The sequence below is a fragment of the Octodon degus genome, unplaced genomic scaffold (genome assembly GCF_000260255.1).
Source record: "Octodon degus isolate 3935 unplaced genomic scaffold, OctDeg1.0 scaffold00035, whole genome shotgun sequence".
Classification (NCBI taxonomy): Eukaryota; Metazoa; Chordata; class Mammalia; order Rodentia; family Octodontidae; genus Octodon; species Octodon degus.
In genome coordinates, this window is record NW_004524611.1 from 6,874,284 (window position 1) to 6,885,303 (window position 11,020).

The 11,020-nt window shown below is 54.6% G+C and overlaps 2 protein-coding genes across 3 annotated transcripts in view; one reads left to right on the plus strand and one right to left on the minus strand.

Moving 5' to 3' along the window:
- The window catches only part of Sumf2 (sulfatase modifying factor 2), a 14,489-nt gene extending 9,775 nt beyond the window's left edge, over positions 1–4,714 (plus strand). The window contains exons 7-9 of the mRNA XM_004630552.2: positions 3,166–3,250; positions 3,367–3,511; positions 4,337–4,714. Coding sequence (XP_004630609.1) covers positions 3,166–3,250; positions 3,367–3,511; positions 4,337–4,421 — 315 coding nt within the window. The 3' untranslated portion in view covers positions 4,422–4,714. The remainder of the gene's footprint in view (positions 1–3,165; positions 3,251–3,366; positions 3,512–4,336) is intronic.
- A 200-nt stretch (positions 4,715–4,914) lies between these two features.
- Positions 4,915–11,020, minus strand: part of Phkg1 (phosphorylase kinase catalytic subunit gamma 1) — a 7,817-nt gene continuing 1,711 nt past the window's right edge. Inside the window, exons 1-9 of one of the 2 annotated variants that reach the window (XM_004630399.1) lie at positions 10,294–10,379; positions 9,583–9,739; positions 9,254–9,303; positions 6,710–6,775; positions 6,173–6,336; positions 5,812–5,902; positions 5,584–5,737; positions 5,374–5,499; positions 4,915–5,204 (exon numbers count right to left, since the gene is read on the minus strand). In XM_004630399.1, the coding sequence (XP_004630456.1) occupies positions 4,953–5,204; positions 5,374–5,499; positions 5,584–5,737; positions 5,812–5,902; positions 6,173–6,336; positions 6,710–6,775; positions 9,254–9,303; positions 9,583–9,739; positions 10,294–10,376 (1,143 nt within the window). In that variant the 5' untranslated portion in view covers positions 10,377–10,379 and the 3' untranslated portion in view covers positions 4,915–4,952. Of the gene's footprint in view, positions 5,205–5,373; positions 5,500–5,583; positions 5,738–5,811; positions 5,903–6,172; positions 6,337–6,709; positions 6,776–9,253; positions 9,309–9,560; positions 9,740–10,293; positions 10,410–11,020 lie in introns of those variants that run through there. The other variant, XM_004630398.2, reaches the window with a different exon arrangement.

The following is an 11,020-nucleotide window of genomic DNA, read 5'->3' on the forward strand; positions in this document are numbered from 1 at the left end:
TTGGCAAAGCACAGGGACCGCGGTTCAATCCCCCAGCACCACATGCCAGCCCCGCCCCCTGGTGGGCTGAGCTGGCCACACACACACACACACACAATAAATAAATGTAAAATAAATAAATAAATAAAATAAAATAAAAAGTTCTCCAATCAGTGGTCAATACTGAAGGAAAAACAAGGTATCCCAGCCTAGGAAATGAGCGCGGTGCCTAGCATTGAATTGTGTTGTGCCAACTGGCATGTTTTGCTTCTTGCATTAAGTTCTAGGGCTGGAACCCAGGGCCTTGCGCTTGCTGGACAAACACTGTATCACTGAGCTACATTTCCAGGCCTGTCACAGGCTTTACGACTAGAGGGATGTTGTGCTTTAAGGAAGAAATGTTTGCTGCTTGCTGCTGATTTGTGCAGGATAGCTTATGACTGCAGAACTGACAGGAAGTCTCTGAATTTGAGGTTGTGGCAGAGACCCAGCCTCTTGACTCTTACATTATGTGAAAATGGAAAGCCAGAGCAAGGCAGCCTGTTGGTCATGGCATGCACGCTTGTAATCCCAGTACTTAGGAGGCTGAGGCAGGGAGATCTGAGTTTGAGGCCAGCCTAAGCTACACAGTAAAACTCAGTCTCAAAAAAAACCAGGGTGGGGGTGGAAGAAGCCAAACAGAAGAAGTGAACCTAAGAAGGCAGATGGAGGGTAGGACTTCATCAGCATGGGAGGGCTGAGTTCAAGCGTGCATCCAGGCGTGGCTGAGTAGCGATAGTGATCTGCCCAGGGTGGTCCCAGGGGCAGACTATGCAGTGAGCCCCTACCTCAAAAAATAAATAAGTGATAAGTATTTTATAAAGAAAGCAGGGGGAGCAGTGAGATAGCTCAGCGGTATTTCAGGGTGGTCTCAGTTGAGGGTGTCTTTGGGTCCTGGCTATGCTCAGGGGGCCTGTGGTAGACCACTTGTCCAGCTCCCCCGAAGCTGGACCCCTAGCTCAAAACTAAAAAGTTGACGATCAGAATCTCAAGCTTAGAGCAGCGCTCAAAGTCAGAGCAGGTGGCTTGAGCGTATATTTATCTGTCTTCTGTTGCTGTAACGAAATACTGGATGCTGAGTATTTTATAAAGAAAGCACGGGGGCCAGCGAGATAGCTCGGCAGTCTAAAGCGCCTGCTTAGCCAAGCTTAGGCAAGCGCAGGGACCACTGTGGTTCACTCCCCAGCACCACATGCCACTCCAGCCCTGCCCCCAGTGCAACCTGAGCCAGCCACAAAAAAAAAAAAAAAAAAAAAAGCTGGTTCACTCAGCTCACAGTTTTGCAGGCTAAGAGCCCTGTATCCTAGTCTCGTGTGTTTGGTTTCTGACAAATCGAAAGTCATCTGGCTCCCAGCCCTATCACAAGAGGGAGAAGCAGGGGCTGGTGAGATGGCTCAGTGGTCTAAAGCACCTACTTAGAACAAGCTAAGCTAGGCAAAGCACAGGGACCGCGGTTCAATCCCCCAGCACCACATGCCAGCCAGCCCCACCCCCTGGTGGGCTGAGGTGGCCATACACACACAAAATAAATAAATAAATAAATAATTAAAAAAAAAAAAAAACAAGAGGGAGAAGCATAAAGGGACAAATGACATCTCTTTATAACAACCCACTCATTCACAGGAATTAAGTACAAAACAATCATCTCCTAAGGGAATGCCCAGTGACATAATCACTTCCATTTAAAGGTCCACCGTTTTTCTTTGTAATTTATTTGTTGTTGTTGTTTTACTGTATTGGTACAAGATCTCACTACACAGCTTGGACTGCTAGTGATCCTCCTCTTTACAGCCTCCCCAGAGCTGGAATTACAGGAGTGTGCCACCAAGCCTGGTCTCCGTCTCGGTGGCCGGCTCAGTGCACCCATGGGGCATGGCTGGTGCTGCATGTGGTGCTGAGGATCAAACCCCGGTCCCTGTGCTAGCCTAAGCAGGCGCTTAGTCCGCTGAGCTCTCTTGCCAGCCCTTTTTCTTTTCTTTCTTTTTTTTTTTTTTTTTTGGCGGAACCAGGGATTGAACTCAGAGCCTTATGTTTGCCAGTCAAGCGCTTATCCTACTGAGCCATCTCCTCGGCCCCCCTTTTTCTTTTTAAAATTTTTTAAAAACCTTTTATTAATGAATTTATTTATTATTTATTGAGAGAGGGTTTCAGTATATAGTTCAAGCCAGCCTTGAATTCATGCTGATCCTCCTGCTTTAGCCTCCTGAGTGCTGGGTTTGCAGGCATGTATTGACACAGTATTGTTTTGTTTTTTGTTTTGTTTTGTTTTGAGACAAGGTCTCCTTGTGTAGTTTGGGCTGAGCTTGAATTTACTGTGTAGCTCACACAGGCCTTGAACTCTGAAGTGGTGGGATTACAGGCATGTGCCACCACAACCATCTTAAAGCTCAGTTTGGGTTTTTTTTTGTGTTTCAATTTTTTTTTTTTTTTTTTTTTTTGTCTTTTTGAGGCAGGGTCTCACTGTACACTTCCAGCTGGCCTTGAGCTCACTTTGTAGCCCGGGCTGGTCTCAAACTCACAATGATCCTCCTGCCTCACCCTCCCAAGTGCTGGGATTACAGCCGTGCACCACCACGCCTGATTTGAAGCTCAGTTTTAATGCAGAGAAATTGAACAAATGATGTCAGCAAATGGCAGTCACATTTTAAAGAATGTTCCTGGTGAAGAGCAGGCAAGCAGGAAGGTTGAGTCAGGGCAGGTGAGAAGGGGTTACAAGTGTTGGTGGCAGGAGGGAGAGACAGCCTGGGGCATGTAACCCCAAAGGGCTGGGAAGGGCTCTGATGACCATGGAGAATCAGAGATGCTTCTCTTTTTTTTTTTCTTTTCTTTTTTTGCGGAACCAGGGATTGAACTCAGGCGATGCTTCTCTTTTTAGAGCGTCATGGCCACAGGCTGTGAGCAGGAGAGGAAGAGGCCGAGGGTGGGTGACGCAGGCACAGGATGAGCCCGACATGGACTGCAGTGGGCCCTGAGGGAATGTGGCCCTGGAGGTCCCGGAGAGGGTGGCAGGCACTTGGATGGGAAGCTCAGGGCCCACCTGTGCCCTGCCCTGTGACAGCAGTGCAAGAGAGCTCGGCTTTCCTTTAGGGTAGTGAGATCCAGCCTGGGACAGCCTGATTGTCCTTCGGCTGTCATTTCTGCCATCAGGGAAAGTTCCCCACAGGTGACAAAGCAGAGGATGGCTTCCATGGAGCATCCCCAGTGAATGCCTTTCCTCCACAGAACGACTACGGTAAGGCTTCCTGCAAGTCCCTGTCAGTGTTGCTTGCAGGTTGCTCAGTGGGACGGATCCCCATGCTTGATGGAAGACGCAGAGTAAAGCACCCCCGAACCCCGTTTTCCCCACAGGGCTCTATGACCTCGTGGGCAACGTGTGGGAGTGGACTGCGTCACCCTACCAGCCTGCGAAGCAGGACATGCGTGTTCTCCGGGGCGCATCCTGGATAGACACCGCTGATGGCTCTGCCAATCACCGGGCCCGGGTCACCACCAGGTGAGGTTCTTGGCCCAAGAGACCCCAGCTCAGGGGTAGTGTGTATGCTGCTGCAGCACCCCACTTTCACCCAGAGTCACAGGCAGGGGAGCAGGCAAGCAGCATGGCCCCAGAAAGCAAGAAGGACCAAGATAGCTGGGGGGCCTTTTCCTGGCAGCTCTCACATCTGGGGAGACATCAGGGTCCCCTCTCCACAGCCAGGGGACAGGAAGTGAATGGAAGGCCACAGGGGTGGGTCTTTGCCCGTGGTCATGGAATCACTGGCTTTTCACACTGGAGGCAGACAAAACCTGCTCCTTAATGACTGTTTTATGATGAAAAGCAGAAGGTCCAGGGTCCTGGCTCCCAGGGCCCCAGAGGGGCCTCTGCAGTGGGCCTGACCAGGCTGCTGTCATCTCCCACCTTGGGGTCCTGAGGCATACCTTCTGTTTCTGGTCAAAAGACAGAGAAAGTCCCCACCTGCAAACCAGGGTGTGTCACTAATTGTTTCTGGGTTTCAGCCCGGATGGCCTCAGGCAGGACATTTCCACCTGCCCAGGTCTGATCCTTGCCTACAGAGCGTGAGACCCTCCTTTAGCAGAGGCAAGCCCACCAGGTTTCTGACCTCCACATGTCTGAGCTGAGCTATTCGAAGATTCTGACACAGCGTCCTCACCTCCCCTGCTGTGTCCTGGTCTCCCTCCTGCTGGGCTGTGTTCTGACTGCCCCCCTCCACCCCCAGTCAGAACACAGACCTCTGGGCCATGGGTGTGGCCAGGAGGCCTGGAAGGCCAAGCCCCTCGCTAGTTCAGCAGACACCCGTTCTTTCTCCCCTTCCGTTGGCAGGATGGGAAATACTCCTGATTCAGCCTCGGACAACCTGGGCTTCCGCTGTGCAGCCAGCGTGGGCCGGCCTCTTGGAGAGCTGTGAGCTGGCACCTGCCCTGTCACTCCCTGGGTGTTCCCAGTGCACCTATATTCTTCATCCCTTCCTCACCTCCCACAGCCAGGAGGCCCAGGCAGGCGGGTGTGCGTGGAGAGCAGGCCGGTTAGCATCCTGAATGCGCGGCCCCACACCCAGCTTCCTACCAAATTCTTATAGACAGGCGGTGCAACCCCCACTTGACCCTGTGCGTTGTCCCCTGCCAGGTCAGGAACCTGTTTCAGCCTTCAGAGGTCTGGAAGAACCAAGTCACGCAGTAAACAGTACTCGTGGAAGAAACAGCGAAGCTTCCGTGGTGCTTCATGGGGCTGTGCTGTCGGGCTTCTGGCCATGCCCTGGACACAGGGCACTAAAGCCTGCAGCTGTGGCACACCTTTCCCTTTCCCTGTCCCTGTCCTCACCAGGAGCCCAGGGCAGAGCCCCCCACCCCCACCCAGGCACCAGGACCGAGAGGAGGCCGGCAGGGCTGTGGGGATGGGGACACCGGCCTCCCACCCGCTTCCCGAGGCTGCCTGCCCCTCAGAAGTCCTCCTCCTCCTCAGCCAGCGACAACAGCACGGCCTTGGGCGTGTTCTCGAATAGCGCGGCCCGGTTCTGCTGCTGCCCCTTCTTCACCCAGTGCCCGTAGATGCGGAAGGCGTAGGCGTCGATGAGGCGGCGCAGGGGTCGCAGGGCGTAGGGGTCGCGGATGACGATCTCCCGCGTCACCGGCTTCACGCGGCGGTACTGGTAGTAGATCCGCACCGAGGCCAGCACAGTCAGCGCAATGACCTGCGGGCCGGGACAGCCGGGCTTGCTTGCCGGGGCGTCTCACGGTCCTCGGTCGGCCCTCCCGTCCCAAGCTACCAGGACCACCCGGCAGCCTCGGCCTTCCCTGAAGCCCACCTGCAGTGAGGGACCCCTGCAGAGGTGTAGGGACAGGGCGCACCCGGCCTCGCACCTTGAACTTCCCCGCGGGGCTGAAGTGCCGAACCTCCTCCACCACGTACTGCTGGAAGAAGGGGTGCGCCAGGGCCTCCTCCGCCGTGCAGCGGCTCTCGGGGCGCACCACCAGGAAGCGAGAGACCTGGAAGCAGGGGGCGCTGAGCACACGACTGCGACTGACCGTGTCCCCCAGGGGAGCAGGCCCGGGCCCCCCACCCGGCCTCACCAAGTCCTTCACCGTGTCCGAGTAATCGTCCCATTCTGGGGAGCCGAACTGGTAGCTGCCACTCATGATCATCCTCAGCATGAGCATCTGCTTCCGGTGCCAGAAGGGCGGGGAGCCGGCCAGTAGGGTGTACATGATAACCCCAGTGCTCCACCTGTGGGGTACAGCCTCCTTCACCTTGCATCCCAGAGGGAGCCGCCCGACACCCCCATCCGTGCCCCCACTCACATGTCCACCTCCTTCCCGTAGCCTGGGTGGTCGTCGTTCATGGAGCACTCGATGATTTCTGGGGCCAGGTAGCTGGGGGTCCCACAGACCTCTGCGAAGAGCTACTGTCAAGACCCAGCAGTGAACTAGAAGTGGGGCTTGACGCCAGGTGGGGGGTCATAGGGGCTCGAGGGGCCACCTTTAACCATCCTGGCCTGGACTCTGCCTCGGCTCAGTCTGGAAAGAGGACTTAGATGGAGCCGCTGAGGTGGGAGGGTGCTACTGGATCTGAAGGGACAGGGGGACCCCCAGCAAAGTGTGTTCCTGGGGACACTGAGGAGGGGCCCTGGGCCCTGCCATGGCTTCAGCCGCGATACTGCACCTCGCAGCTTCTCCCCTGGCTCCAGCTGACAGGAGAAGCCGAAGTCGGTGAGCTTGATGTTCATGTCGTCGTCCAGCAGGATGTTCTCGGGCTTCAGGTCCCGGTGCACGATGTTGAGCTTATGCAGGGCGCTGATCACCTCCAGCAGCGCCCTCATAATTTTTCTGAGGCCGAGAACACACACATTACTCCTTTTCCAGGGCTGGTAAAGATGCGAGTCCTGGGGTACTGGGGACAGAGCCCAGGGCCTGACCATGCTGAGTAGGCGCACTGCCACTGATCTACTCCACAGCTCCTCTTGGCTTTGTTTTTTGTTCCAGAGTCACGTGATGCTATCAGAGTAAGTGTCCCACCTCACAGCACTTACGCTGGGGATCACGTGTTAAGAGAGTGAGCTGCACTGATGGGAGGGAGGGAGGCACCGAGGGCAGCAGTGCACGTGGCTACTGTGGCAGTGCTTGAGCCTCCATGGGACCCCAGCCCTGTGGCCTGGGACTTGGGGAAGGAACTAGGAGGGGCAGGGTAAGAAAATGTTACCTGGTTTCCTTCTCGCTCAAGGTGACCTTCTCAGTGAGATAGTCAAAGAGCTCCCCTCTCTTCATCCTGTGGGAAGCAAGGGTGTGACACTGGCTAGGTCCCAAGGACACCGTCTTCTGAGCCTAGTGCCAGGGAGCTGCCTCTCGGCCCCCTAATATCCTGCAGGCCAAGAGGACTACACCCTGGCCAGGCCCTGGGGGAGGTGAGGCTGGAGAGGTGGGGTGAGGACAGTGACAGGACCCTATTTGTGCTAGTGACATCAGGGGCTGGGATCCATCAGGGCCCAAATCAGAGCTGGGGTTGCAAAGGGCTACCAAGCCACTGGTGCAAGACCCCAGCCCAGTCAGAAGGACTTGACTCTTGTTTTCCCAGGGAAATGGTAGAAGGAATCCGTGGTGAGTGTTGGGGAAACAAGCTGTTATAGGGTGAAGAACTGCAGTTCTGTCTTCTCACCTCTTGGGAGGATCTAGAAAGAGCTCCGTGACAGCCATCTGCTCATGACCCTGGAGGGCTCCAAGGGCAGCAGTACAGATAGCTTCCTCAGCGGCTCCTCAAAGGTTAAGGACATTTGCGCTATCTCTGAACCTCACACGGGGTGGCACGGCAGGACAGTGGCTATGGTCAGGCCAGGCAGGATGGTGGAAAAGCCTCCTTTGGTTAAATGGGCACAGGTGTACGCAGCCCCCAGCCCACCACCCCCCTGGGGCCAACAGTAGCATCCTAGGGGGACGTGATGGAGGGACAGGTTAGTGTCCAGCATTGGCAAGAAGCAAAAAGACTCTTGGACTTGTTGGGTGGGGTACTAAGAATCTGTTTGACAACCTTACAGAGAATCTAGTTTTCTTTGAGACAAGGTCTCCCTAAGCAGTCCAGGCTAGCCTCAAACTCCTGATGCTCCTCCATGACCGGGGAGATGGCTCAGTGGAATAAGCGCTTCCCTGGCAAGTGCAAGGGCCTGAGTTCAATCCCCGGTTCCAAAAAAAAAGTCCTCCAGCCTCAGCCTCCTGAGTGTCGGGTTTGCAGGTGTGTGCCACCACACCCATCATATAACTATAACTATAATCCCCCCTTCAGTACTAGCAATGGAACCCAGGGCCTTGAGTATGCTAGCAAGTGCTCTACTTCTGGCCTATATCCAAAAACCTATTATCATTTTATTTTTTTTTCCTATTATCATTTTAATCCATTTGAAAGATACTAGGAGAATTCACATCAGCAACAACCAAGATTTACCAGTAAAGATGGGGACTGTGCCAGGCACAGCAGCAGGCTCCTGCCTGCCTGGAGCTGACAGTTTGTCACATGTGACAGATTAAACTGCATCTCAGGGGCCGGGGAGATGGCTCAGTGGAATAAGCGCTTCCCTGGCAAACTCAAGGGCCTGAGTTCAATCCCTGGTTCCGCCAAAAATAAAATAAAATAAAAATATATAAATTGCTCTCAGAGCCAGGCAAGGCGCGCACGTCTGTGATCCCAACCACATAGGAGGCCAAGTCTGGGGATTACAAATTTGAGGCCAATCTGGGCCATTGAGCTGGCCTCTGTCTCAAAGTAAGAAAATAAAAAGAGCTGAGGGTATAACCCTGGCTTCAGTCCCCAGTGCCACATATCATGCTGCACAAACTCACTAGAGCTACCTGAGTGATTTCCTCATGTAAATCCAGCCTTTTACTGTTACATAATGGAGAAATCAAGACAGTCCTACAGCAGTGGTTTCCCTAGTGAGAAGGAGTGAAGAGTTCCCTCCCCTGGGAAGTGTTTCTAATTGTCCGGCGTGGTGGCACACTCCTGTGATCAGCCTGTGTTGTGTCACTGTAATCAGCCCTCAGGAGGCTGAGGCAGGAGGATCACTGCAAGTTCAAGGCTAGCCTGGGCTATAAAATGAGTTCAAGGTCAGCCTGAGCTATATAGTAAGACCCTGGATGGAACCAAAACAGGAAAAAGGGGGGCCTGCCCCTTAGCTCAGTTCTTTAAGTGCTGCTTCAACAAAGCAGTCAGGCTCAGGTTGCTGTGGTTCGAGCCCCACAACTCCAGCCAGCCAAACCTGCCCTGAAGGCATTCGGAGCAAAAATCCAAAAAAACAGGAAAAGGGAAACTAATAAATGACCCAACCCCTAAGGGGGAACTAGGTTTTCTTTTCTTCTTTGTATTTTAGGGAAGGGTCTATGGGGTGTTCAGGGTCTCACTACTGGATCGGACTCTTAGTGATCCGCCTATTTACAGCCTCCCAAGAGCTGGGATTATAGGCATGTGCCACCACGCCCAGTCTCGTGGTCTCAGCACGCCCAGGGGAGAAGCCAGCACAGCAGGCCTGGGGATTAAACTCCTGGCCCTGTGCCTGCTTGCAGGCGCCTTAATCTGCTGAGCTATTTGACTGGCCCATAAACTGGGTTTTCAATCCCGGCAACTTGAGCCAAGAAATTGACGTGTATTCTGTGTCCTGATCCTGGAGGGGTAGGACAGATCTCCGGACTGTGCTGAGCCGGAGCAGAACATGGCTTTCCAATGGCCCCACTGTGACTGGCTCCAGGGCTGGGTACTTACAGGTCAAACACCAGGAAGAAGAAAGTGTTGGTCTCATAAGTGTCCTTCAGCTGTACTGAAATGGAAATGGCTTGCTCGTCCCAAGTGGCCGGGGCTCAGGCAGAGGAGCCGGGACCTGGGGCGAGGGCTCTAAGGCTGCTGCGGGTTTGGGGGAACAGAACTGTGTCCTAGGAGGCCAAGAGGCACAAGCAGACGTGGGAACTCTGCACTCAGTCTCGGCCCCATCTGCCACTCAGAGTACAGGGCTTTGGGGAGCTCCCAGCTGTACCCCACGAGCTTGACCCCAGCTGAACTGGCTGCCACTCACTGACGTTGGGGTGTCCCGAGACCTTGTGCAGGATGTCCACCTCCTTCAACGTGGCCTCCCGCAGCTCCTGCACCTCTTCAGGACTGAAGCCGCCCCCACCGGTGATGTCGATGATCTTCACGGCGTACTCCTTGCATGTGGGCTTGTGGATGCAGCGCCTGACCACGCTGCTGACACCCCTGGTGGGCAGGGGGCGGGGCCCTGCGGTCAGGGCCAGGGCCCAGATGCCCTGCCTTACCCACCACTCCTACTCCCTGCGAGCTTCTTGGACCCTGGGGTGGACAGAGCCCCAGGGGGTTGATCTGCCCAGGGCTAGGCCTAACAAGCCTGGCCTTGGGACTAGGTTCGCTCTTCCTTGCGATACTAGGGCTCAAACCCTGGGGATGCTGTACCATTGAACCATATCCCCACTCCTTTTGATTTTGAGGCAGCATCTTGCTAAGTTGTCCATGTAGGACTTGAACTGCCTCAGTCTCCCAAAGCGCCAGGATCACCCATGTCCACCACTGTGCCCACTTCTGGCCTCAGGTCTCCTGATTACTTCCTAGCATAGAGAAAGAAGCAGTGCTCTCCCAGGGCTGAAGCTTTTGTCTGATCCCCGAGCCCTAGCCCTAGCTAGCCCAAAGCTAGGGAGGGCAGGACCCTAACAGGGATTTTTCAAGGGGGACAGGGCTCAGGAAAAGCAGAAGGTGCCCGCTATGCAGGGCCTGTGAGAGTCCAGGCCGGCTCTTACCTGCCCAGGATCTCCTTGGGCTCATAGTTCTCATAGAAGCCCTGGGCCGAGTGAGAATCTGGCAGGGCCTCGTCCCGGGTCATGCTCAGCTCCTAGGGCGCAGGCTCCAAGGGTCTCTGAGGGGGAGCAGAAGGGAGGGGTCAGCCCTCCCACTCCTTTGCAATAGAATCTCGCTGTGTGGTTCAGGCTGGCCCCAGACTCCGTGTGATCCTCCTGCCTCAGTCTCCTGCATGTTGGAATTACAGATCTGTGCCACCACGCCTGGCTCTCCTGTCCTTTTTATCTTCTGGCACAGGACTGGCCTATAGCAAACATTCGAGATAAATATTCGTGAGCCTAAAAATTTACATTCATTCTATCTTGGCAGCCCCTTCTGGTCCCAGCGGTGACCATTTCCCTCCTGAGGGTTTGCCTCACACCGTGTCTGCAAGCTTTGAAAAATAGCGGGGCTTGCTTCTCCGCAGTGTCACCTGGCAGGGCATTGTAGTTCCTCACATACCCACATGGGGGCAGCAGCTGGTCAACCAGCCCCAGGCCCAGGGCCGGGGTCTGGAGGCCGACACACAGCCTTGCTTTGCAAACCACAGAGAAACTGTTTAAGGTAGTTGCTTTTGTTGGTTTCTCTCTCCTGGTCCTGGGGGTTGAATCCAGAGCTCTCACACTGAGCTACATCCCTAGGCCTGCTTTACTTAAGTGGAGACACAGCTCTTTTTTTTTTTTTTTTTTT